Source organism: Phyllostomus hastatus, unplaced genomic scaffold (assembly GCF_019186645.2).
Source record: "Phyllostomus hastatus isolate PE091 unplaced genomic scaffold, TTU_PhHast_1.1 phas_scaffold_385, whole genome shotgun sequence".
In the NCBI taxonomy this organism is placed as follows: domain Eukaryota; kingdom Metazoa; phylum Chordata; class Mammalia; order Chiroptera; family Phyllostomidae; genus Phyllostomus; species Phyllostomus hastatus.
In genome coordinates, this window is record NW_025334026.1 from 7617677 (window position 1) to 7644629 (window position 26953).

The 26953-nt window shown below is 38.9% G+C and overlaps 1 protein-coding gene across 1 annotated transcript in view; it reads left to right on the top strand.

Moving 5' to 3' along the window:
- LOC123806514 (S-adenosyl-L-methionine-dependent tRNA 4-demethylwyosine synthase TYW1) overlaps positions 1–26953 on the top strand; it is a 181116-nt gene that overhangs the window by 38606 nt on the left and 115557 nt on the right. Inside the window, exon 9 of the mRNA XM_045819700.1 lies at positions 1015–1067. Within this exon, the coding sequence (XP_045675656.1) occupies positions 1015–1067 (53 nt within the window). The remainder of the gene's footprint in view (positions 1–1014; positions 1068–26953) is intronic.

Genomic DNA, 26953 nt, shown 5'->3' on the forward strand with positions numbered 1-26953 from the left:
GGTATTCAGTTGGACTCAGTTTCATCTTCAATTAGATAAGTACTGCTTTGTTTACTTGTATTCAGGATGTTTACGTAAATGTGGAGGGGGATAAAAGAGCCCTGTAATGTTGCCACTAGAGACTTACAGTCCAAAGTGACATTGTCCCATTAAACATCACACTGTGAGCATGGATGTTTAACCAGCCACTGATCCACTTGTGCCATCCTTCAGACTGTGTTTCTCCATTTGCCTTATTTGTCTGCAAGTCAAGAGTCTTTTTGTGCAAGAAACTCATGATAATTATGGCTTATTACTTGAAGCTTGATGGGAAGCTTTATTAAATGTTTCTGGAATCAGAATGTTCTACTTGTTTTCTCTATTAGTTTGTTATAAAAGGAAATATGATTACTTTGGAATGGTTTTTCCATGCTTTTCAAGTCTTACATGACTCAGAATTTTAAATGGTAGGTTATAGAGTGGTGCTGAGAATTTACATTAAGTTGTAGGTCCTAGAATTTGATTTTTCCACTTTTTGGGGGCAATATTTCTTCATTTTAACCTCCTATTGCCCCTCTGATTCTTCATTTGAAATATATTGGCCCAGCATACAGCTTTTATTTAATAGCCCAGCATACAGTTAATTTTTATAATTGTTTCTTGCATCTTTGAAAAGCATTTCAGTAGCTGTTGAGTGCAGTGCTATGTGCCCTTGACTTAGTTTACTGTGTAGATCTTGGAGGTCTACTGACTGTGGTCTGTGGGATCTGTTAGATACTGAGAGTTGTTAAAATCTCTCCCTGTGATTTTGGATTAGCCTATTGTCTCTATGCATTCTAAGTGTATGTTATTAGGTGCATGCACATTTTAAATTGTTTTGTCATCCTAGTCAATTAAACTTTTAATGTTTTCTGCCACTGGGTTGTCGTCTATCATTATTTAAGCAAAGAAAAATGATTTTGCTTGTTTTATAATCACTGTTTGATATGAGGCTTTGAATCAATTCAATTTTGTGTTCCCTGTTTTTCCATTTAGGTTATCAGTTGATTGGGAGCCATTCTGGGGTGAAGCTTTGCAGGTGGACAAAGGTATTTGTTTTTTGTATGTTTTGTGTGACTATTATATGCAGTCAATTAATTTTACCATTTTAAAGGTATAATTTACATTTAATAAAATGTAATGATTTTAAATGAATTTGTTAAATGAGTTCAGCAAATTTTTATGAATGTGACAAACTTGTATCTACCACTCCAATTAAGATATAGACTATTTTCCTTACTCTGTAAGTTTACTTGGTTTGCCAGTTAGAAATCACGTTCTTTCAGAGTCACAAGGAAAGCATTCCAGGGACCTATGTACGGGAGGTTGTGGCGTGGTAAGATTTATTTTGGGTGAAAATAGAAGGCTACATTCAGGTTGCCAGGATCTCATCTCCGCCTACCTCGCCGTTGAGAAAGTCCAACCTTGTCTTCATCAGGCTCAGAAATATGGCCAGTGTCCAGAGGTTCTGTGGCATACCAAAGTTTAGTCCATTTCAAAGCTTAGTCCAGTTTCCAGCTGTTCTCGTGCTGTATCCAGTACCCAGGCTTGGCGTGGAGCCTGTTTGAGGCCTGCGTGGCTACCACCACGTGCTGCTAGGGTCCACATGGCTGCTGTGGAGCGAAAACACGTGAATGGGGTGAGTGCATGCTATTGGGGGGCAGAGAGAGTGCTTCTTGTTTGGCTAACTGTATTATTTCAGGTTTGTGAGGAACCAGGCTTTTCTTTAAACGAACCAATCAATTTCCCAAGCTTTTGTGGGCTTGCCTCCCTCTAACCAATCCGTTTGCTAGGTCTCCTGGGTTCTGTGCCCCTTATCCAGTCTGATCCTCTTCCCAGGCTGGACTGATGGGCCTTTATGGTCACCATCATGTTCCTCCTGCAGCATGCCACACTAGCAGGACCATCCCCGGGGCCCTCTTGACTTTTACTGGGCGTGTGCCCAGTGGAGGAATTTCTGCTGATGTTTTTTATCCGTCCCTCCGTAATGGCCAATTAACGATCCTTTCTGCCTGCTTGGGGGATTTAGAAGTCCCCAGGGGAGTGTGTGAAGCTGTTGTTTCCTACTAGATTGGGCTTCTTGATGTCTGATTCTCTTTTCCCCCTTCCTGTATTAATCTCTAGCTATCTACACAGACACTTGTGCCTATTTTTAGTCAGTTCTCCCCACCCCCTTCCAGGAAACAGTTGTTCCAGTTGCTCACTGTAATTTTGCCGTTTCTAGAATTTCATATGAATGCAATTAAAATATATAATGTCTAGTTTTTTTCAAATGGCTTCTTAAACTCAATGTTTCTTAGATGTATTCATGTTAAAGTATGTATCAGTAGTTCATTTCTTTTTATTGCTGAGTAGTATTCAATAGTATGAACATACCACAGGTTTTAATATGTTGATAGACATTTGGGGGAGTTATCATTTGTTTTATTATTAATGAATAAAACTGCTATGAACATTCTTGTACAGTGAGGGGTGTTTTCTTTTTTTTTTGTGAGTGTATGTTTTAATTTCCTTGGGTACATATTTGGGATTAGAATTAGACTAGATATATATTTAACTTTATAAGAAACTCCCAATCTGTTTTCAGTGTAGCTTTACTATTTTACATTTGTATCAATGGCTTATGAAAGTTCTATTTGCTACATATTCTCACCATCAGGTGGTATTAGCAGTTCTTTTTAATTTTAGCCATTCCAGTGAGTGGCAGTGGTAGCATTGTGGTTTCAATTTACATTTTGCTGATGACTGTTGATGATGAGGAGCACATGTACATGTTGGTCATTCATATTTGTTGTTAGGGTGGCTGTTGACATGGGCTGTGAAAGAATTCACAAAGAGAGGGAAATGCAGAGGGAAAAGTTTTGTTCACTTTCCAAGAGAGGAAAGGAGCGAGGCATGGAGAATTATTCTGGCCCTGAGGCATTGGGGTTTTGAGCTTTTATTGGGTATAAAGGGTTGAGGGGGGTGTTTCTATGTGGGTTACTGGACTGTTAGAGGCATTGCAGTACAGGAGATTTTGTTTGGTTTTGCGTAAGCTGCAGTTTGTTCCAGTATTATTTGCCTGTGGCTGTGGGGAGTGGTTAGTCATGTTTTGTTCTTGCTTGTCCATAATTTTCTGATCCTGGGGACATAAGCTCAGAAGAGTTAAATGGCAGTCATATTTAACAAGGTTATAGGCCTGCTCAGCAAATGACACCACGATAGCAAATGGCTCTGGCCTTGTCCTTTCATTTGTGAGGTGTCTGTTCATATCTTTTGCTCAGATTGGGTTGTTAGACTTTATATTATTGATTTGTTGGAGTTCTTTATATATTGTGGATATGAGCTTTTAGCCTGATGTACATCATGAGTATTTTCTCCTAATTTATGGCTTCTTTTTTTATTTCCCTAATGGTATCTTTTGATGTTTTAAATTTGAATGAAGTCCATTTAACACTTTCTTTTATGTTTAGTGCATTTTGTATATTGTTGACATAAGAAATTCAAATTGTTTGGAGAATTTTTATAAAAACCAAATCGAACCATGCTTGGAAGCAAGATCTCAACAAACTGAGGAAAATGCTTCCCAGGCATTTTGCAGCTTCTTTGATGCATTTGGGATTAAGGAGGAAATTTAAAGAAATTTAAAGACATGAAAGTCAGAGAAACAAGGCAGGGGATTGGATTATAGGATAGTTAAGAAGATTGTGTGCTCTGGAGGGTGGTTCTGAAAATAGGCATTTCATAGGTGTGTTCACCTAGGTGCAGGGAAATAATGGACAGGGTTGACTTAAGGCAAAGATAGACCATTTTTCTAAAGCAGTTATATGCCTGGGGTGTGAATACCCACCATGTCCTGCCCATTTAGGAATTCATGATGAGATCCCCCTGTGGGATTACTTTCTTTTTTTTTTTTTTGATGTTTTTTTATAACTTTTTAATGAGTTTTTGTTTAATACATTATTGGGTTTTTTAAAATTGTTATTCTGTTACAGTTGTCCCAATTTTTCGCCTTTTTCCCTCCTCTTCCCAGGCTCTCTGTAGCTCCCACAGTCAGTCCCCACACTGTTGTCCATGTCCATGGGTCATTTATGCATGTTTTTTGACTAGTCTTTTCCCCTTCTTTCCACCCTTATCCCGTCCCCCATCCTGTCTGGCTGCTGTCAGTCTGTTCCATGTTTACATGAATCTGCTTCTGTTTTGTTCATTAGTTTATTTTATTCATTAAATTCCTCTTATAAGTGAGATCATATCGTATGTCTTTTACCAACTTGCTTGTTTCAATTAGCATAATATTCTCCAGTTCCATCCATGCTGTCACAAAAGATAGGAGTTCCTTCTTTCTGCTGTATAGTATTCAGTTGTGTAACTGTGCTACAGTTTTTTGATCCACTCACCTCCTTGAAGGGCACTTAGGCTGTTTCAAGCACTTAGATTGTTTCTAGCACTTGGCTATTGTCAATAGTGTTGCTTGAATGTAGGGGTGCGTAAGTGCTTTTGAACTGGTGTTTTGGGATTCTTAGGATATAGTCCCAGCAGTGGAATCGTTGGGTCAGGAGGCAGTTTGATTTGTAATTTTTTGAGTCTATTCCATACTGTTTTCCACAGTGGCTGCACCAGTCTGCCTTCTCACCAATAATGCACTAGGGTTCCCTTTACTCCACACCCTCACCAGCACTTGTTTTTTGTTGATTTATTGATAGCCATTCTGATAGGTGTGAGGTGGTATCTCATTGTGGTTTTAATTGCCTCTCTCTGAAGGCTAGTGATGTTGAGCATCTTTTTGTATGTCTATGGGCCATCTGTATGTCCTCCTGGGAAGAGTGTCTATCAGGTCCTTTACCCATTTTTAAATTGGATTGTTTGTCTTCCTGGTGTTGAGTCCTATGAGTTCTTTATATATTTTGCAGATTAAACCCATGGCTAAAGTATCATTGGCAAATATAATATGTTCTCCCATATAGTCAGTTCACTTTTCATTTTGCTGATGGTTTCTTTAGCCATGCAAAAGCTTCTTAATTTGATGTAGTTCCATCTGTTTATTTTTTCCTTTATTTCCTTTGCTTAGGAGATATATCAGCAAAGATATTACTACTTGGGATATCTGAAATTTTACTGCCTATGTTTTCTGTTAGGACTTTTATGGTATCAGGACTTATATTTAAGTCTTTTATCCATTTTGAGTTTATTCTGGTGTATGGTGTAAATTGCTAATCTAGTTTCATTTTCTTACATGTACCAGTTTAGTTCTCCCAACACCATTTATTTATTTTTTTAAAAGATTTTATTTATTTATTTTTAGAGAGAGGAGAAGGGAGGGAGAAAGAGAGGGAGAGAAACATTAATGTGTGGTTGCCTCTTGCACGTTCCCTACCGGTGACCTGGCCCACAACCCAGGCATGTACCCTGACTGGGAGTCAAACTGGTGACCCTTTGGTTCACAGACTGGCACTCAATCCACTGAGCCATACCAGCCAGGGACCAACACATGTATTGAAGAAAGCATTTTTACTCCATTGTATGCTTATACCCCCTTTGTCAAATATTAATTGACCATAGAGACATGGTTTATTTCTGTGCTCTCCCTTCTGTTCCATTGATCTGTATGTCTCTCCTTATGCCAGTGCCAGACTGTTTTGATTACAGTAGTCTTTATAGTATAGTTTGAAACCAGGTATTGTGCTCCCTCTAAGTTTATTCTTTCTCAAGATTGTTGAGACTATTTGGGGTTTTTTCGTTCCATATAAATTTTTGGAAGTATTTTTTCTAGTTCAGTGAAATATACTATTGATATTTTAATAGGAATTACATTGAATTTATAGATTACTTTAGGTACTGTGGACATTTTAGTGATGTTAATTCTTAAAATGCATGAATATGGTATATACTTCCATTTATTTGTATCTTTCTCATTGTCTTTTTTCAGTGTTTTATAGTTTTCTGAGTACAGGACTTTTATCCCCTTAGTTAAATTTATTCCTAGGTACTTTATTTTTCTTGTTGCTACAGTAAAGGGATTTTTTTCTTTCTTGTTGCTACAGTAAAGGGATTTTTTTCTGATAGTTCATTGTTGGTGTACAAAAATGCCATTGATTTCTGATTATTGACTTTGTACCCTACTGTTTTGCTGGATTTACTTATTAGGTTGAATAGTTTTTTGGTGGAGTCTGTAGGGTTTTCATTGTATACTATCATGTTGTCTGCAAGTGATGACAGTTTTATTTCCTTCTTTCCAATTTGGATGCTTTTTATTTATTTATTTTTTTGTCTGATGCTGTGGCTAGAACTTCCAGTACTACGTTGAATAAGTGGTGAAAGCAGATACCCTTGTCTTCTTCCTGATCTTATGGGAAAAGCTTTTAGTTTTTGCCCATTGGCTGTAGGTTCCTTGTGTGTGGCTTTTATTATGTTGAGGTATGGTCCTTCTGTTTCCACACTGTTGAGTGTTTTTATCATAAATGGGTACTCGATTTTATCAAATACTTTTTCAGCATCTACTGATATGATCATGTAGTTTTTTCCTTCATTTTATGTGGTGTATTACATTTATTGATTTACCTGTATTGAACCATCTTTGCATCCCTGAGGTAAATCTCACTTGATCATGGTGTATGAGCTTTTTAATGTATTGCTGGATCCAGATTGCCAATATTTTGTTGATGATTTTGGCATCTGTGTTTATCACAGATATTGGCCTATAATTTTCTTTCTTCGTTGTATCTTTACCTGGTTTTGGAATTAGGATAATACTAGCTGTGTAAAAAGAGTTTGGGAGTCTTCCTTCTTAAATAATTTTTTGGAATAGTTTGTGAAGGATAGGTATTAGTTCTTCTTTGAATGTTTGGTAAAGTTCATCTGTGAAGCCATCCAGTCCTGGTCATATTTTGTGCCAGGAGTTTTCAGATTACTGCTTTGATTTCACTAGTTACCAGTCTATTTCTGCTTCTTATTGATTTAGTTTTTGAAGATTGTATGTTCCTAGGAATTTATCCACTTTGCCTAGGTTGTTCAGTTTCTTTGCATGTAGTTATTCATAGTAATTTTTTACAGCCCTTTGTTTTCTGTGTTTTCGGTTGTTACTTCTCTTCTGTTTGTAATTTTATTTATTTGGGCCCTTTCTTTTTCTTGATGAGCCTGGTTAAAGGTTTGTTAATTTTGCTTATCTTTTCCTGGATTCATTGATCCTTTGAATTGTTGTTTTAGACTCTATGTCATTTAATTTTGCTCTGATCCTGATTATTTCTTTTCTTCTCACTCTGGCCTTTTTTTGTTGTTGTTTTGTTTTGTTCCTATAGTTCTTTTAGATGTAGGGTTGGTTAGGTTGTTAACTTGAGATTTTTCTATCTTTTGTAGGTAGGCCTCTGTTGTGATAAACTTCTCTCTCAGGACTGCCTTTGCTGTGTCCAATAGATTTTAGGCTGTTGTGTGTTCATTTTCATTTGTTTCCAGATACTTCTTGATTTCTCCCTTGATGTCACTGTTAACTCATTCATATTTAATAACATGTTATTCAGTCTCCATGTATTTGAATGTTTTTGAGTTTTACCCTTAAGGTTGGTTTTTAGTTTCTAGCCATTATGATCTGAGAAGATGCTTGATATGATTTCAGTTTTTTTTGTTTTTTTTTTTAAAGATTTTATTTTATTTATTTTTAGAGAGGGAAGGGAGGGAGATAGAGAGAGAGAGAGAGAAATGTGTGGTTGCTGGGGGTTATGGCCTGCAACCCAGGCATGTACCCTGGCTGGAAATCGAACCTGTGACACTTTGGTTCGCAGCCTGTGCTCAATCCACTGAGCTACGCCAGCCAGATAGAAAAGTCTTGGTTTCAGGCCTTTGCTTTTCATTACTTGGAATATTTCTTGCCATTCCTTTCTGGCTTGTAGTGTTTCTGTTGAGTAATCAGCTGACAGACTTATCACAACTCCCTTGTGTGTTACTTTCTGTTTCTCCCTTGCTGCCTTTAAGATTCTTTGTCTTCGAATTTCGCCATTTTTAACTATGATGTGTCTTGGCCTGGGCCTCTTTGGGTTCATCTTGATTGGGGCCCTCTGTGCTTCCTGAACTTGCATGAGTTTTTCCCTCAGCAAGTTAGGGAAGTTTTCTGTCATGTTTTTGAAACAGTTTTTCTATCTCTTGCATCTTTTCTTCTCCTTCTGTTATCCCTATGATGTGAATATTGTTATGTTTCATGTTGCACGCAGCTCCCTTAAACTATCTTTATTCTTTTTGAGTCTTTTTTCATTTTGTGTGCTCTGACTCGTTATTTTTTTCTACTTGTCTTCCAACTTGCTGATTTGATCCTCTGCTTCATCTACCCTGCTTTTAATTTCTTCTTGTGTATTCCATATTTCAGATATTGTATTCTTCATTTCTTCTTGTTTCTTATTCATAGTTTTGATGTCCTTTTTCATGTGGATGTAGTGCCTGCTAAGTTCCTTTTAGTTCTCACTGAGCTCCTTCAGCATTCTTATTATAACTAAGACTTTGAACTCCATGTCTGATAAATTGCTTGCCTCATTTTTTACTTCTCACTCTTTCTGGGGATTCTTCCTTTCCTTTTGATTTGGGATTGTTTCTTTGTTTCCCCATTTTAGGTGACTTTTTTTGTTTCTGTGTGTTAGACTTATCATCTGCTTTGACTCCCTGTCTTCATTGGGTGGTCTTCTGTGGTAGGAGACCTGTGGGACAGTCTTGAACTCCTGAGCTGGATTCTCTAGAGGTGCCCTTTATGTAGTTTATGTGGGCTCTATTGTTGTAATTGGGTTTTGGTTGTTGGCTTGTTCCTTGGTGGGTTCTCCCCTTTGGGTGGCTGACTGAGAGTCTCAACTCCCAGCACGTATTGTATGCTGTTGTACAGGATCTTCCAGAACAAAACAAAACAACCAGCAAACAAAACTCACACCAGTAAAAATACCTTCCAGCCACCACTGTGGTATCAAGTACAAATGAGCTAAGATTAATAAAGGTGGAAAGAGAGTAAGAATATTATACAAAAGGAAAAAAGAATATGAGGTGACTAATGGAAAGAAAAATAATTTTGAGAGGATAGAGGGAGGAGATATAATAAGAGTAGTGAATAGAAACAAAGCAAGGAAAAGGAGAAAATAAAATTTACTACCTAGATAAAATAAGGAGGGAATAGGGCAAAATGGAGTAAGAAAAGGGAAGAGAACAATATGAGGTTCGAAAAAAATAGTGAAGAGATAGGAACCAAATTGAAGACAAACAACCACTGTAGCGTTATCCACAACAAATGTGCAATAATTAATAAAGTTGGAAAGATAAGATTATTAAAGAAAGAAAAAAGCTTGTGAGTTGTCTAAAGGAAAGAAAAATTATTTTGAGAGGGTAGAGGGAGGAGAAATAATAAGTATAGGGGTTAGAGACCAGGCTAAGAAAGTGAGAAAATAAAATTTAAAATGAAAATAAGACAGGGTTGGAGGAAGATAAAATGGAGTAGGAGAGGGGAATGGTAATAACGTGATTTAAAATAAAAACATAGTGAACACTTAGGAACAAAATTGAAGAAATGCAACAACGAGAACCGAACTAATGTTCAATAAGGTAGAACAAGAATAAGGATACTATAAGAAAGGGAAAAAGAATGTGAGGTGACTAATGGAAAGAAAGATGTTTTTGAGAGGATGGAGGGAGGAGAAATAGTAAGAGTGAGGAATAGAAGCAAGGCATAGACAGGGAAAAGATAAAATTTAAAACAAAAATAAGAAAGAGAAGGATGAAGGCAAAATGGAGAAGGAGAAGGGAAGAATAAACTATGAGATGAAATGAAACTAAAATAAAAAATAAAAAATATAAAAAATAATGAAATAATAGGAACAAAATTGAAGACAAAGAAACAATGTTAACAAGTTATACAAAAAATAATGAAATAATGAAAAAGAACAAGGTGGGATTTGTCTCAGCAGAGTCTAGTGTTTGTCTACTGTTTTCTCCTTCTGGATCTGTCCCTGGTAATGTCAGCTGGTGTACTGGTCTAGCTTTATGCAGCCTGTTCGAGGCTATAAGCAATCCACAGTCTGTGGCTGTCTCCTTCAGGCTTGGCTGGTTCTCACTGTTCTGCCCTGCTGGCTTTTTATCAGCTCAAGGTCCAGGGGTGAGTCATCTGAAGTCCGACAGCACTGCGTGTACCAGTGTACCAGTGTACCAGCTCCACCTGTGTCTAGAGGGGGTTTCTGGTGGGACTGGGAGGGTGTGGCCCCTGGTTCTCTCCTGGGAGGTGCTGTTCAGTCTCCAGGGTTGATGTTGGGTATGTTCTTCCACCCCTGTGCCACACATCTTGGTCTGTCCCAGATTATTTCCAATAATGTGTGGTTTCTGATTAATTAGCTGTCAATTTCATGTGAGGGGCCAAACTGTGCAAAAGGGCTAGCCCTTTCCTGTTTGGCGCTGATGGCATCCCTGTGGTACTGCTGATGCTGGGTGGGGCCCTGAATACCTCTTGCTGTGCCAATTTCTAATCTCTCTGCTCTGCTGTTTTCAGTGCAGTAGGGCCTGAGGAGGAGCCAGGATAGTGTCTGACAAAAGTTCATAAAGGGCTTCTTTGGAGATTCTCTTTCTTTTCTCTGCATGCCCAGCAGGGGGGTTGTGAGCCTGGCCTTACCTTTCTGCGGAGTTTGCAGTCCTGCAGGTGGGGGTCGGGTATGCCTTCTTCTTCCCAGACCTTTGTACTCCATGGTGTGAGTGGCCCTGTATGGCTGCAAAGAATCTCAGGCACTCAGCTGTTGCCTATCCAGCTCCTAGTCCACTGTTCTTGCAGGAGGCTCAGACCCAAACTCTTTGTTTACCCCACTTGTCAGCTGTACTGGGTGGGTCCCCACAATCCTGGCCAGCTGGACTCGGTGGGCACACACCTCCCTTTCAGTCTGGCCTCTTTGTTATCAGGACAGCTGCACGTGCATGTGGTGTCCCTGCTCAGCCACGCCTCATCTTCCCTCTAAAAAAGTCTCTTTGTGGCACATACACTGTAGTGCCGAGCCCCTGCCTGGCTCTCCTTGTGCATCACCTCCCCAAAAGGCAAAAAATCTCTCTTGGTCAGGACTGGCTGCAGCCTGCTGGTGCCTCTGACAGTTTTAGGAAATAGAATTTCTCTCTTGAACTGTCCCTGTTGGCACTGCAGCAGTGCGCATGCTGCTCGCTGTGTGTCTGCAGCCTGAGCCTCCCAGACTCTGGGTATTGTCCCAAGTCTCTCCTGATTAGAGTTGGGAGTTTCCTGTGTGGGATTGCCTAACCTCCCCCCCGCCCCTCCACACACACACACACAATGCCCCTTGGGAGAGGTAGGAGCTACTAAACTGCTTTTTCTGTCTGTTCTCTCCTCTGCTGCAGGCACTCTGTGCAGGGTATTTCCCCTTCAACTTAAGAAATCTCTTACTGGACGGTGTAAAGCATCCTCTGTACTCTTTGGCTTCAAAACTTTATATCAACTAAGATTCCGTTGATTGTTCAGGTCACTTGTCAGAAGATCAGCTGAAAATCTGTGCTGGGGGCACAAGCAAGTGGGCTCAACTTCCACCTACTCAGCCACCATCCAGATTACTTTCTGTAGAACTCCTTTTTCTATCCACAGTATTAAGAAACCTTTGCCAACTTCAAGGTATTCTTCTGGAGCATTACACTTTTAACATTTATGTTTAAGTCTTTGATTCATCTTGAATTAATTTTTTTGAATGCTGTCAGGTAAAGGTCAAGATTTGTTTCTTCCTGACCCCCTGCCCTACGTAGGGATATTCAGATGTTTAGTACCACTTGTTCTAAAAGACTTTCCTTTTACCATTGAATTACTTTTAGGCCTTTGTAGAAAACTCAGTCAACTATTTAGTGGTAGGCCTGTATTTGGATTCCTCTGTTATTCTGTCCTGTTGATGTATGTTTGTCTGTCCTAATGACAATACCACATTGTCTTGATTACTGTAGCTTTGTAGTAAGTCTGAAATCATGCAGTGTAAGATCTCTGTCTTGTTTTTTTAAATATATTTTATTGATTATGCTATTACAGTTGTCCCATTTCTCCCCCTCACTCCCCTCCACCCTGTACACCCTCTCCCACCCACATTCCCTCCTTTTAGTTCATGTCCATGTGTCATGAGTTCTTTAGCTTCTACATTTCCCATACTATTCTTACCCTCCTCCTGTCTATTTTCTACCTACCATCTATGCTACTTATTCTCTGTACCTTTTCCCCCCTCTCTCCTACTCCCACTCCCCTGTTGCTAACCCTCCATATGATCTTCATTTCTGTGGTTCTGTTCCTGTTCTAGTTGTTTGCTTAGTTTCTTTTGGTTTTTGTTTTAGGTGTAGTTGTTAATAATTGTGAGTTTGCTGTCATTGTACTGTACATGTTTTCTATCTTCTTCTTAGATGAGTCCCTTTAACATTTCATATAATAAGGGCTTGGTGATGATGAACTCCTTTAACTTGACCTTATCTGAGAAGCACTTTATCTGCCCTTCCATTCTAAATGAAAGCTTTGCTGGATAGAGCAATCTGGGATGTAGGTCCTTGCCTTTCATGACTTGGAATATTTCTTTCCAGCCCCTCCTTGCCTGCAAAGTCTCTTTTGAGAAATCAGCTGACAGTCTGATGGGAACTCCTTCGTAGGTTACTGTCTCCTTATCTCTTGCTGCTTCTAGGATTCTCTCCTTCATTTTTACCTTGGCTAATGTAATTATGATGTGCCTTGGTGTGTTCCTTCTTGGGTCCAACTTCTTTGGGACTCTCTGAGCTTCCTGGACTTCCTGGCAGTCTATTTCCTTCGCCAAATTAGGGAAGTTCTCCTTCATTATTTGTTCTAATATCTTTTCCACTTGTTGCTTTTTCTCTTCTCCTTCTTGTACCCGTATAATTTGGATGTTGGAATGTTTCAAGACGTTCTGGAGGTTCCTAAGCTTCTCCTCATTTTTCTGAATTCTTATTTCTCCATTCTTTCCTGTTTGGTTGTTTCTTTCTTCCTTCTGGTCCACTCTATTGTTTTGAGTCCCAGTTTCCTTCCCATCACTATTGGTTCCCTGTGCATTTTCCTTCATTTCTCTTATCGTAGCCTGCATTTTTTCATCTGATTTGCGACCAAAATCAACCAATTCTGTGAGCTTCCTGATCACCAGTCTTTGAACTGTGCATCTGATAGGTTGGCCATCTCTTGGTTGCTCATAAGGATGGGTTCTGGGGCTTTGATTTGTTCTGTTTGAGCCATCTCTCTCTCTCTCTCTCTTTTTTTTTTTTGGTCTGGTTGCACCTGTTACAGTAAGGGGCGGAGCCTTAGGTGTTCACCAGGGCAGGGCACCCCAGTCTCTGGGTTGTGATGTTACATGTGGGGGCGCCGAGAGGGAACAATGGCAGTTGCTCGGTTTTCTGTGGGACCTCAGTCCCCTCTGCTGCTTCCCCCAAGCAAACTGGGCCCCTCTGGTGCCAATTCCCGTGTGGGTGGGCTTGTGCACGCTGTGGGACCCCCCAAGAACCTCCCCTGTGAGGCTGGGTGTCTCTTCGTGCACCTCAACTCCCACAGCTTTCCTCAGTTTCCGGAGGCTCTGTTTCCCAGCGCTGTGATCCTGGGTTGCGCGCACTGCCTTGCTTTACAATCGCAGCCTCACTGGGTCTGCCAGTTGCTGGTTGCCACCCCTCGGCTGGGGTCTGCCAGCTACCACTTGCGCACTCAGGGTCCACCCTCTGTGATCTTGTGTGCCCTGATGCCTTATGCGCCCCTGGATGCCTTATGCTCCCGGTCCCACCGTTCTCTGCTCTCCGGGCCCTGACCCGCGCCCGGCTGCTCATCTCCACCCCTCCTACCAGTCTGGATGCACAGGTCTCATTCAACTTCTTGGTTGTCCGACTTCCATTCAGATCAATTTTCCGTCAGTTCTGGATGTTATTCTGTTCCTAAGTTGTTGTTGTCTTTATCTTGGTTGTGCATGGAGGTACGGTGCATCCACCTATGCCTCCATCTTGGCCAGAACTTGGTTTTTGCTTTTTATTTAATTTCTAAGATGGATTCCACTCTCCTGGGTCCTTTGCATTTCCATATAAATTTTAGAATCAGCCTGTGAATTTCTATAGTATGTGTTTGTTCTATTTTCTTAGATTCTCTTTTTGTCTATTTGGTGTCCATTAATCACAGGACCAATTATATTTTCAGTATTCTTGATGCTCTGGCATTAGGGGGCCTTAAAGACCTGGGGGAAAACTGTCTTTTCCATGGCTTGCTATTTCCCAAAGAATCTTGCCCTGAGTATGCCCTTCATATGTAACCCACCCAATTCTGAATCTCAGCCAGCAGCTCCTTATCTAGCTTTCACACACCCAGCCAATATTTTCCCTGCCTTAAATCATCGCCCAGATACTTGACAACTAGAGACAGCTCTATAGCTCAAAGCCCCCAAGAATTATTCACACTAGCCAATCCTACATTGTTTTCCCTGCCTTGGTTTGCCATTCTATAGGAACCCCCCATAAAAGGCTCTGGCCTAGGCTTTTTCCTGCACTCCTCCATCACCCTGTGTGGCATGGTGTACCCCTTTCTCTTGGGAAATGTAAGTAGTATATTCCTCTTCCAATGGCATTGGTCTCTTTGTTGTTGCTACTTAGGTACTTCCATAAATGAGAATCCCCTGGTACAAATAAGATAGCATTTTTAGTAGTTTTATTGAGATACCATTTACATATACAAGTCGCCCTTTAAAGTATACAGTTCATTGTTTTTACTGTGTTGACAGGGCTATGCAACCATTATCACAATCTAATTTTAGAGCAAATTTGACTCCTTTAAAAGAAGTTGCAGACCTATCAACAGTCAATCCCCATTCTCCCTCCTCCTCTCAACCCTAAGGAATTATTAATTTGCTTATCTGGACATAAATTTGCCTAATCTGGACATTCTGTATAAATGGAATACAATATAATGTGGGCTTTTGTGTCCAGCTTCTCTCATTTAGCACTTTTTTAATGTTATATTCATGTTGTAGTATGTATCAGTATTCCATTTTTAATGGTTGATGGTATTCCATGTATAGCTATGTCACATTTTGTTTATCCATTTATCAGTTGATGGCATTTGGTTCACTTCCACTTTTTGGATATTATATAATGCTTTCTCCTGGAATGCCCCTACCCTCGATGCTATAATCCACAGCTGACCTTTGCTTAATACTTCAACTGCCTTAATGGCCCTCTCCAATGGAGAACCTGCTTCTCCAGTGCCTATTGTTTTTAGAATATCATTATTTTGTCAGCATTTCTCTGCTGTATCCTTTTAGTGCCATCTACTCCGTAGACCTATTGCTATTATTTGTGAATATCTGAGAAATTTTTCTTCCTTTTTTATCACCCCCATTCCTCTACTTTCATCGTTAGGGGTATGAACATTCCAACTGATGACACTTTGTATGCCTTCCATCATTCAACATACTGCCTCCTTCTTCCTTCCTCCTCGTTTTTCCTTCCTCCTCCCTCCTTCTTCCTCCTTCTTCTTTCTTCTTCTTTTTGTAACCCTTCTAATATCCTACATTTGTTTCTTCCAATCCAGTGATTTTCTGCTATGTCAGACATAATGCCTTCTCCTTATCACCAGTATTTTGCAATGTCCCTTTTACTATTGCTAGATTATATTTATAGAATTACAAATATGATGTCATCTACATACTTTTTAAAAAATTAGTTCTCTCCTAGCTGTAACATATAGAGAGAAAAAAGGAAGTACTTTATATTACAGTAGTTTGTATTTCTGTGTGAAATGTTCAGACACTGCTGTATTAGAAGGGATAATGAAACGGTGAGCTATTGTTACCAGAAAGGGGACCTGGCCCTGAGCAGGTCTGCTTATGGCTGGACGGTAGTGGGTTCTTGACTTTGTGCAGGAAAGATTTCACAATACGAGTCTAGGTAATATTTAGAGGACATTTATTAAAGCTGGGGACAGTGAAACAAGGATGGGCCTAGGATACTAGGTGGGGAAATGAGGTTAGGCTGGGCTTCTTTGTTTGGCTAAGAAGTCAGAGAAAAGGGGACCTTGGGGACAGGATCAGAGGGTTAGCCTGGGATGAGTTGCTGCTGCCTGTTGCTTCCTGGTTGCAGGGTTTAGGAGATGCATGCCTGTGATGTAAGTGGGGGTGAGGGAAGGGAATTGGGCGGGAGTACTCCTGGGAGAAAGAGTGTATGCCGGGACCTTCGTTGTTTAGGAGTTTAAAAGAGTGGGAGTTTAGGGGAGATCTTATGGGAGGGTCTCAATAGAATATTCATCAGCTTTATGCTGATGTATCCAAATGAGATTTATTCTCTTCATCTGTCCTTGGGTGAGGTTGACAAATTGCACTAATTGGATTTCTGCTTTGTCTCCCAGAGTAGGGTGATTTAAGCTATTTACCCTCTGTTTGGGGTAAAACATTTACTCTTAAGTGTCTTTGGTTTAGGGAAGATAGGATTTACAAGATGGCTGCAAACTGCTTATTTAACTGTCTTTCTCACTTTCCATATTCCACTTGTGCTGGTTTACTAGATTGTCTTATTATAATGGATAAGTTTATATTTAAGAGAAGTTTATAAACAGATTAGAAGTTAATCTTTATAAGAATTATTAACAGGCCATACTTATTTATGTGTAATAACAGGGAGAGAGGGAAGTAACCCTACTTGAAGTAGGGTTTAACCTGCCAGCAAATTACACACTATTAGAATGGAAACATGGGAAAGTTGGATATAACTTGCAAATGAGTGGGGTCGCATTTATGTGTTGAATCAGAACAATTTCTCTGTTGTGACTTGGGAGGAGTAGTGATGTATTGTCACAGAAAGTATATCTCCTGTTTTGAAATTCCATATTTTCATACTGTATCTAATTCATCACAAAACTCGGGCAACTATATTGTTTAAGTGACAATGGGAATAGAGGATGGATTGGAAACAGGCATCGCAGTAAGAGTGGCTGAGAGAAGTGTGTTGGACCTCTGGTGACAGTTTCAGAAATGACAGACAACCCTAAAATAAACAAGTTCAATTTCAAATAATTAGTGCAAGACATATTTCTCATCATTGTGCTATAAAAATTAACAATACATGGAATGACCATAATAATTTTAAAAACAACTTTTGACAATGGAAAAGTCAGTGTTCATGCTGCCTATCCCTACCTGAACCAATAAATAGAAACTAAGATTGAATCTTTTTTAAAATATATTTTATTGATTATGCTATTGCAGTTGTCCCATTCCCCCTTCACTCCCCTCTCACCCATATTTCCCCTCTTTAGTTCATGTCCATGTGTCATGAGTTCTTTAGCTTCTACATTTCCCATACTATTCTTGCCCTCCCCCTGTCTATTTTCTCCATACCATCTATGCTACTTATTCTCTGTACCTTTCCCCCTCTCTCCTCCTCCCACTCACCTGTTGATAATGCTCCATGTGATCTCCATTTCTGTCATTCTGTTCCTGTTCTAATTGTTTGCTTAGTTTGCTTTTGCTTTTGTTTTAGGTGTGGTTGTTAATAATTGTGAGTTTGCTGTCTTTTTACTGTTCATATTTTTTATCTTCCTTTTCTTAAATAAGTCCCTTTAACATTTCATGTAATAAGGGCTTGGTGATGATGAACTCCTTTAACTTGACCTTATCTGAGAAGCACTTTATCTGCCCTTCCATTCTAAATGATAGCTTTTCTGGATAGAGCAATCTTGGATGTAGGTCCTTGCCTTTCATGACTTGGAATACTTCTTTCCAGCCCCTTCTTGCCTGCAAGGTCTCTTTTGAGAAATCAGCTGACAGTCTGATGGGAACTCCTTCGTAGGTTACTGTCTCCTTATCTCTTGCTGCTTCTAGGATTCTCTCCTTCATTTTTACCTTGGCTAATGTAATTATGATGTGCCTTGGTGTGTTCCTTCTTGGGTCCAACTTCTTTGGGACTCTCTGAGCTTCCTGGACTTCCTGGCAGTCTATTTCCTTCGCCAGATTGGGGAAGTTCTCCTTTATTATTTGTTCAAATAAGTTTTCCACCTGTTGCTCTTCCTCTTCCCCTTCTGGTACCCCTATAATTTGGATGTTGGAATGTTTCAAGATGTTCTGGAGGTTCCTAAGCTTCTCCTCATTTTTTTGAATTCTTATTTCTTCATCTTTCCTGTTTGGTTGTTTCTTTCTTCCTTCTGGTCCACTCCATTGTTTTGAGACCCAGTTTTCTTTCCATCACTATTGGTTCCCTGTGCATTTTTATTCATTTCACTTAGTGTAGCCTTCATTTTTTCATCTAATTTGTGACCAAAATCAACCAATTCTGTGAGAATCCTGATCACCAGTGCTTTGAACTGTGCATCTGATAGGTTGGCTATCTCTTGGTCTCTTAAAAGTATTGGCTTTGGGGCTTTGATTTGTTCTTCTGTTTGAGTCTTTTTTTTTAATCTGGTCTCACTTGTTATGTAATTAGGGGTGGAGAATTAGGTGTTTACCCAGGCGCGACAGCCTGCATTGCTGGGTTGTGATGCTGTGTATGGGGGTGGGGTCAGAGAGGGAACAATGGTGCTTCCTGCACTCTGTTGGATTTTAGTCCCCTCTGCTGCTTCCCACAAGCAAATTGCACCCTTCTGGTGCTGGTTCCCGGGTGGGTGGCTTGTGTATGTTCTAGGACTCAGTAGGTCTCTCCAATGAACTCTCCTGTGAGGCTGGGAGTCTCTCCCGGCACCTCAACATCCACAAGTGTTTTTAATCACTTGCTTTTAAGCTTTATTTCCTGGCGCTGGGGCCCTGGGTTGTACAGTCTGTCTCGCTGCTGGTTTTCACCTGGTTTATCTGCACGTCAATGTGTGACTATGGACAGCCAGCTAGCTGCTTGCCTCACTGGGTCTGCTCGTTGCCTCCCCGTGCCCATGCCAGGGGTCTGCCAGCCACCGCTTTTTCCTGCCGCAGCCCCTCTCCACCGGCCGCCAACTCTGCCCCTCTTACTGGTCTGGATGAATGGTTGTCAGGACTTCCATGTAGTTCAATTTTCTTTCTGTTCTGTTTTTTTTTTGTTTCTAAATTTTTGTTGTCCTTAATTTTGGTTGTGCGAGGAGGCACAGTGTGTCCACCTATGTCTCCATCTTGGCCGGAAGTTCCTTAAGATCAAATCTTTATGGGTGCTTTATTCAGTTGCAGGTGATCTGAGAAGATGGCCAATTATGTACCCTAAAAATATCATCTTGGTATTTAGTCTCAAGCCAACGTTTTTATAAGGAGAAGGAAAGGGTAGGTTAGGGGTTCGGAAAAAGGTTAATCAGATAAGAGTTGTGGCTTGGGAGCAATTTTCCTAGAATATCTTTATCTGTGATCAAGAGATTATGATCAACAATTCTTTGCTTGTGTCCAGGACATTCCCTCCCTGGAACACAATGGCTAATTGCAGACCCCCTGGGGCACAAGGGCTGAATTGCTGGTGGACCTTCTGGAGTCAGTACTCCAGTTCCTGGATTAACAGCCTTCCACAGGCATTAATCAGTTAAGCCTATCAACTATAACTATAGCTAAAATCTTCAATTCTTGAGTTCCCCATCACTTTGATAAGTGAGAATCCTGAATTTCTTGTCTGTTAATTTAATATTGGGTTCCTACTGTACCAAAACATCTCAAATCTCTTCTGTAATATATTTGTAGGAGATACCTTCAAATATTATGCAGATATGCAGGTATTTTATTAATGACTTAAATACTAGAAACTGTTTTCTGTGGTACTATTTTTCAGATTGGTGAAATTTCTTGTAAAATTTTACATAAAAGACTGTTCTCTACCTTCAGTTTGTATAGTAGTAGCTGCATTCCTGAAAAAATTCAGTACATGGTAAAATTGTGCACAAAATATACTCCTTGTAAAATGAGGGAGGTATCTAGGCTCAAATAATTATAATCAGGCTTTTCACAGATAATGGAGGTCTAGTGAGTTATTTGAAAGGAAGTAGACTACAGGACATTTTTTTTTTTCCTTATGAGACTATCCTGAGCATTGCAAGAGATGTGAAAAGTTTGACCCTACATGCTTATTGGCAGTAGTGCCTCCCAACCATTGTTATGACAAAAATATTTCCACAGATTTCCAAAATACCCTCAGGGTGTGGTGTTAGCCCCATGGAGAACCTCTGCTCGGGTATGTTTTCATTGGCACCCTCAGGGTTCAGGTTGTCCTCACTGTAGTTAGTTTTCCCCCCTCTACTTCTGGCTTCCAGTGAACCTCCCCACTCTGCCACCCCTGCCCAGTTTATCTGACATTAAGTCAATTGATCTCTAAATTACAGTTTTCATCTAGCTACTGCCTTCTAAATGCCCATAGTGGCTTTATATTAATTCTGACTTAACATATCCATTTGGACATGTAATAAGCATCTTGAATTTAACATGTCAAAAACTGATTTCTGTTTCCTCTGCTAAATTTGTTCTCTTCAGTCTTCACTCTATCAGTTTATGTCAAGTACCCTTTCAATTGCTCAGGCCAAGAACTTGGGATTCCACTTTATCCTCCCTCCCTTTCTTCCTTCCTTTTCTTTCCTCCCTCTCTCCCTCCCTCCTTCCCTTCCTTCCTCCCACATCTGTTCCATGAGCAAATCTTTTCCAAATATATCCAGCAAGCAGTTTTCACAATTACACTGCTTTACCTTTGTCCAAGTCACTGTAATATGTTGCTTTTATTATTTCAGTGATCACCTAACTGTTTTTCCAGGTCCCGCTCTTGTCATCATCCATTTGTCTGTTTTCTGCACAGAAGCCAGATGTATCAGGTCATGTCACTGTCATTCAGAATGAAAGCCTAAGTCCTCCAAGGCCTTGTGTGATCTGGTCTTCCTGCTTCAGTTCAACCACAGTAGCCTTCCTGCTACTCCATGGACACACCACCGAGCCCAGAGTCCTCCCTAACTTTCTAGTTTCTGTCTACTCTCTCCCATCTCTGCTCAAGGAGCCTGTGTCAGAGAGGCTTTCCCTTACCACCTCATATGAAATAACCTTCCCTCTTATTCCCTTAAACACTGCTTGGAATTTCTACATTACACTTACTACAACTTAATAGATATATCTTTGTGTAGCATCCATCTCCTCTCAGACCCTACTTAGTATAGTTCTGACCCACTTGTTCAGCTCTGTTTTCCATTTTAACCTTCATACATTGTGTCCTGCTTCTCTTCTCCACTCTAATTTCCACTTGACCAAATCTGATCCATCTGTGTCTTTCAGGAAAACAGGAAACACCTTGGGTATTTTAGCAATAACAGATTTAATAATGTAAGTCAACTAAATGCTTACCAAGATATTGAAAGACCTGGGATAGTGAAGGTCAAAGAACTTTTCTGGCTTTGAGAAAATCAGAAAGTGCTAGGCTCACAGGACACTGCTTCAGGTGACCTGAGCTGCTGCAACACTAAAGGGAATGTTTCCCAGGAGCTTCCTTGGAAGCTCTGCAGACTGATGTTTGCTGCATGCCCTTGTATCTGCCAGCTGCTGCCAGAGATGAATAATAGTTTCTCCTTTTGCCTTCTAAATCTTTTTGCTTCTCATTGGTGGAGTCTAAGTCAGAACACTTCAGACAAGGGAATTTGAGAAATACGGTGTTAGGGTTACTAGCCCCTGCTTAGAAGGGCAGGCAGGGTTGAGTATTAACAATATAGGCTGCTGCTTTGGAGACTCACCCTCCAAGCCCTATCCCATCTGGCAACCTCAGTTTGTTCTCTGTATCTATGAGTCTGTCTCTGTTTTGTTTTTTTCCTTTTGTTCTTTAAATTTCACATATAAGTGAAATAATATATTTGTCTTTCCCTGTCTAACTTATTTCACTTAGTATAATACTTTCTAGGTTCATCCATGTTGTTGCAAATGGTAAGATTTCATTCTTTTTTATGACCAAGTAATATTACATTGTATGTATCTTTTCTATCCAGTCATCTCTTGATGGGGATTTGGGTTGCTTCTGTATCTTGGCTATTGTAAATAATGTTGCAGGGAACATAGGTGTGCTTTTTTTTTTTTTTTTGAATTAGGGTTTTGTATTTCTTTGGATATATACCCAGAAGTGGGATTGCTGGGTCACAAGGTAGTTCTATTTTTGATTTTTTGAGGAACTTCCGTACTGTTTCCATAGTGGCTGCATCAATTTGCAATCCCACCAACAGCGCACAAGGGTTCTCTTTTCCCCACATCCTTGCCAACATTTATTGTTTGTTGATTTATTATGATAGCTCTTCTGACAGGTGTGAGGTGGTATCTCATTGTGGTTTTAGTATGCATTTCTCTGATGGCTAGTGATGTTGAGCATTTTTTCATATGGGAGATGTTATCTTTATTATGCTGGTCAGGAAACAAATCTATACTCTGTGCTAGAGAGTTATACTCTATCTTCCAAGGCTGTTTGCTGTACTAACATCCTTGAGAAGATGGTCTGGTATTAAAGCTGATCTAAGAGGTGCTGAACCACCATGGAGAATTGTCCATTAACACAACTCCCCTGGAATGCAGTAGAAGCATTCTTCCCTTGGAAACCTGTAAACTGGAGTCAGTGTTCAGAGGATAGAAGGCAGCAATGGAAGGAGTGGTGTACTGATGGTAATGCTGAGAGGAGGAGACATACCTATATCCATCTCTGTAGCTGTGTCCAATAGAACCTTTTGCAGTGGTGGGAATGTTCTCTATCTGCATTACACAGGGCAGTATACTAACCGTATACCCAACAGCTAACCCCATACCTAATGCTTGATACCTAACCACATTCCTGCCTAACCATGTAACTCATACAGCTATTAATCATGTGTGGCTATTTATATTTGAAATGTGGCTGGTGTGACAAAGGAATTGAATTTTAAATTTTATTTAATTTTAATACATTTAAATTTAAATTTAAATTTAAATAGACACACGTGGCTAGTGGCTACCATAATGGATAGCAGGGTTCTATACCTTTTTACCATGCTTATAACTATTTAAAGCAGCTTTCATTGTTTCCCATAACAGAAAATAGCTTATGACTATTTTTGATTCCAAAGCTCTTTTTCTGTATCTCTTGGGAAGCAGTTACCAGTCTTTCCCTCATTATACAAATGTTATTTATATGCCTTATTGGAATATATATTCCAATATATATATATTGGAATATATATTCCAATGGAGCATTCCAATATATATGTACACACACACACACACACACACACATGTGAAACCATTACCAAAATCTAGGTAACAAACAACCCCCAAATTTCCTTGTGTTTCTTTATAATCCACCTTTCTCTTTGTTCTTGTTCCCAGGAAGCTACTGACTTGCTTTCTGTCTCTATGTAAATTTATATTTTCTATAATTTAATATATTCATGCATTATGTTTTTTATCTTGCTCCCTTCATTTGTCATAATTATTTTGAGATTCATAGGTGTTTTGTGTATATTAATACTCCATTTCTTGCTAAATATATTCCATTGTATAGATATGCTTAAAATTTTTTTTATTCATCTGTTCGTAGACATTAAGATTGTTGCTTGTTTTTTACTGTTGTATATAAAGTCAATGCTGGGAATATTTATGTACAATTCTTTAGATATAACACTCATTTTTCTTGAGTATACACCTTGGAGTGGAATTGCTTAAGCATGTTTAGTTTTAGTAGATATTATATGAACAGTTTTCCAAAGTGATTTCAATTTTAACATAAGTTTTCAGTTAATTTCTTTGATTTTACAATTGTACTACTTTTTTCTCCTCAACAAAATTCTTGATTTGTAACATTGACTTAATTACTTATTGCTATTAACTTAGAAAAATTGTTCTTAAAGTGGGATCTGCATTCCCTTTGGAGTCCTGGAGGTCAAAACTATTTTTTAAATATTATTATAATGTTTAGTTTTTTTGTGTGTGTAGAGACATTTGAACTAATAGTGCAAAAGGATTAGTGCATAAATACGCTGACCCTTTAGTATGAATTAAGGCAATGTACCATGCTGTACTAGCAGTAAAATTGCACGTGCTCCGTGGGTTTTAAAAAATGCCAGTTGCACTTAAGAATTACCTTGATGAATTAGCAACAGTTATTAATTGAAAAAAATCTCTACCCTTTGAATATTTGTATTCTTAATGTTCTATATGAAGAAACTGAATGTATGCAATAAGCACTTTTACTGCGTACCAAAATATAGTTGTCTTCTAGAAAAGTATTTGTGCACTAAGGTTGGAAGTAGCTGTTTTCATGGAATGTCATTTTTAATCAAAAAAACAACTACAGTTACTTAGGCTTAGTTATTTGGCAGATATATTTTTAAAATTAATGTGAGCCTGCCACTTCAAGGAAACAACTGAAAGTATTTGTTGCCAGTAATAAAATCTGAGCTTTAAAATGAAAATTAGAATTTTGGAAAACTTGTATTAGTAGCCATAAGTTTGAAAGCCTCCCAATGATAATCAGACCAATTGCGGTATTTAAAAATGTGATTTTTAAATTATTATGCAATGAAATGTATTCATATTTGAAAGGCCTGCATAACTTAATGAAACAGTATTTTTCAAATGATCAATGTGTGATATTATAAAATCAAATTGAAAGTACAGGATAGGTAAGTAGATTTTAATGTAACTAAATATGAAAAGTCCATTAATGTGGTGTCAGATTCTACAACGAAGCTAATCTTTATGAAACTACCACATGTCAAGTGTTGGTGTAGTATCAAAGGAGAACATATACGATTTTCTGAAAAAGCTTTTTAAATACTCCTTTTTTCTTAGCTGTGTTTCTGTGTGAGGCCTGATTTTGTTCATGTAGCTTCACCAAAACAATGTGTCACAATAGTTGGAATGCAGAAACTTATATAAGAATTTAGCTGTTTTATTCTTTCTTTTTGTTTTTGAAACTATTTTTATAAAACCATGGTATTGTGTTAATATGTAATAGGCTTATAATTATCATAACTGAAATAGCATAAAAATATTTTAAACTTTACATGGTTCTAATACCTAATATGTACATATTGATTGATGTAAACCACATAAGTCAAAGTTATTCATGGTCTTGGTAATTTTTAAGAGGGAAACTGGTTCTTTGTAGCATTTTCTGTTTGTAGACTTCGCTTCATCAAGAGCATACATTCAAAATATGTTCTTAAAAGTTCTTTGGAATAAATTATATACCTGTTATTATGGTAGTAATTTGATACTTGGTTAATATAGTTCAGTTTTATTTCAGTGTAAAGAACTTAAAAAATTATTTTAGTTTTATGAATAGTTTGTTTTTGTTTTTTCAGGTAAAAAGTATAGGTTTATATAAAAAAAGGCATATACAGTGAAGTCAGAATAATTTTTTCTCTGGATCACTTAGCACAAAATATGGTAAATATATATTAAATATCTAAGATTAAGATAATTTGCTTCTCTAGAGAACCACAGTAATCACCAAAAGTTAAAAGGATTTTGTTATGCCAAAAAATTGATCTAGAGGTATTAGCTGTTACGTTGAGTGTAAAAGCTCTTTGAAAACTAATAAATTATCACCAATGTGAGGATTTTTGCTTTAAGGCTTAGACATGAACATAATTATTATAAATGATGTAGGAGTCCATTAACTGGGTAGCCCTCCATGAACCACGACTCCCAGTATTCAAACACTTCGTTAATTCTCTAGGCTTGGCAATCAGTGTGCCCTGCTTTGGTCAGTGGCATATTAGCAAGCATGATGCAAGCAGAGGCTTGATAAGTGATTGCATATTGAAGCCTGTGCTCTTGGACTGTTTCCTCTGGGAACCCAGCTACTGTGCTATAAAGAAGCTAATCTAGCAGTCTAGAGTACTGGAGTGAAGGAGGAGCAAAGTGTCCTACCTAGCTAGCATCAACTGTCAGAAATCTGAGTGTGGTCTTCTTTGATGTGCAGCCCCAGCCAAACTCCCTGTGAATACAGCTGCGTGTGTGACTTCAACATGTAACACAGGGAGTGGAAAAATCACCAAGCTAACCCACAGAATTAATAGAGGAAAATAATACATGTGTCACATTAAGCCACTGAGTTTTGGGGTGTGCATTATGCAACTGTAGGTACATGAACCAGATAATATTGGCTACTTATAAGGAAGTGGTCATGACTTTCTGCTGTGTGGCCCGGAAAAGAGTCATAGTGAAGAATGACAAAACTTGAACTATTGAAAGCCCTGAGCTGAACCTAAGCAACTCTCATGGTGTATAGATAGGAGTTTAGATGAGAACACTGAGGGAAGTGCATTACAGGAAGTGTGACTTCTTTTTTCTTTTTTCAATTGTATGTCAAGGAGTATTTGACAGAAAGATTAAGGGCCTGGCAAGCATTCTGCCAAGACTTTGTAGCTTTGCTATCTTTGTTTTCTAAACCAGGAGTGCAGGAGATTTTTTCATCCAGAAAAACATAGCTTTAAGGATGCTGACGGAGGAGGACTCGCCTATTTGATGTTCACATACTTAATTTAATTGACAGTCTATTTTCCTCTCCTTACCATCGCAGTGTTCTAGTCTAGAAAATAAATATGACATATTTATCATAAGTATGTGTATATATGTATAGCTCATATATAGCATATATAGTATATACATATGCATGGGTACAGCCTAAACAATGCCCCTTTTTTATTACAAAATCTTTTATGGCAAAATGATAAGAATGTAATTCTGTAACATAACAGAAGCACACCATATGACATTTTAGGTGACATGTTCAAATTAAAACTATAAATTATTAAACCCATATTATTACCCTATCAACCACACTCAAGCAGGTGTTACTTCTGCTGGACCCTGTATATACTGTATATTGTATATGATAAAGCACTTTTATCTTTCATTGTAGAAGGTAACAGGGATATGAGGGAGGCCTGTGTGAAGAGGGTCCCTGTCCTGTCTGTAGTTTGTTTATCTTTTTCTCTTTCCCTCCCCCTAGCCCCAAATAAAACTCCAGTAAATCCAAACCCAGATTGGAAGTTGATTTGATAATAGTCATTTTATATCCTTCATGACTT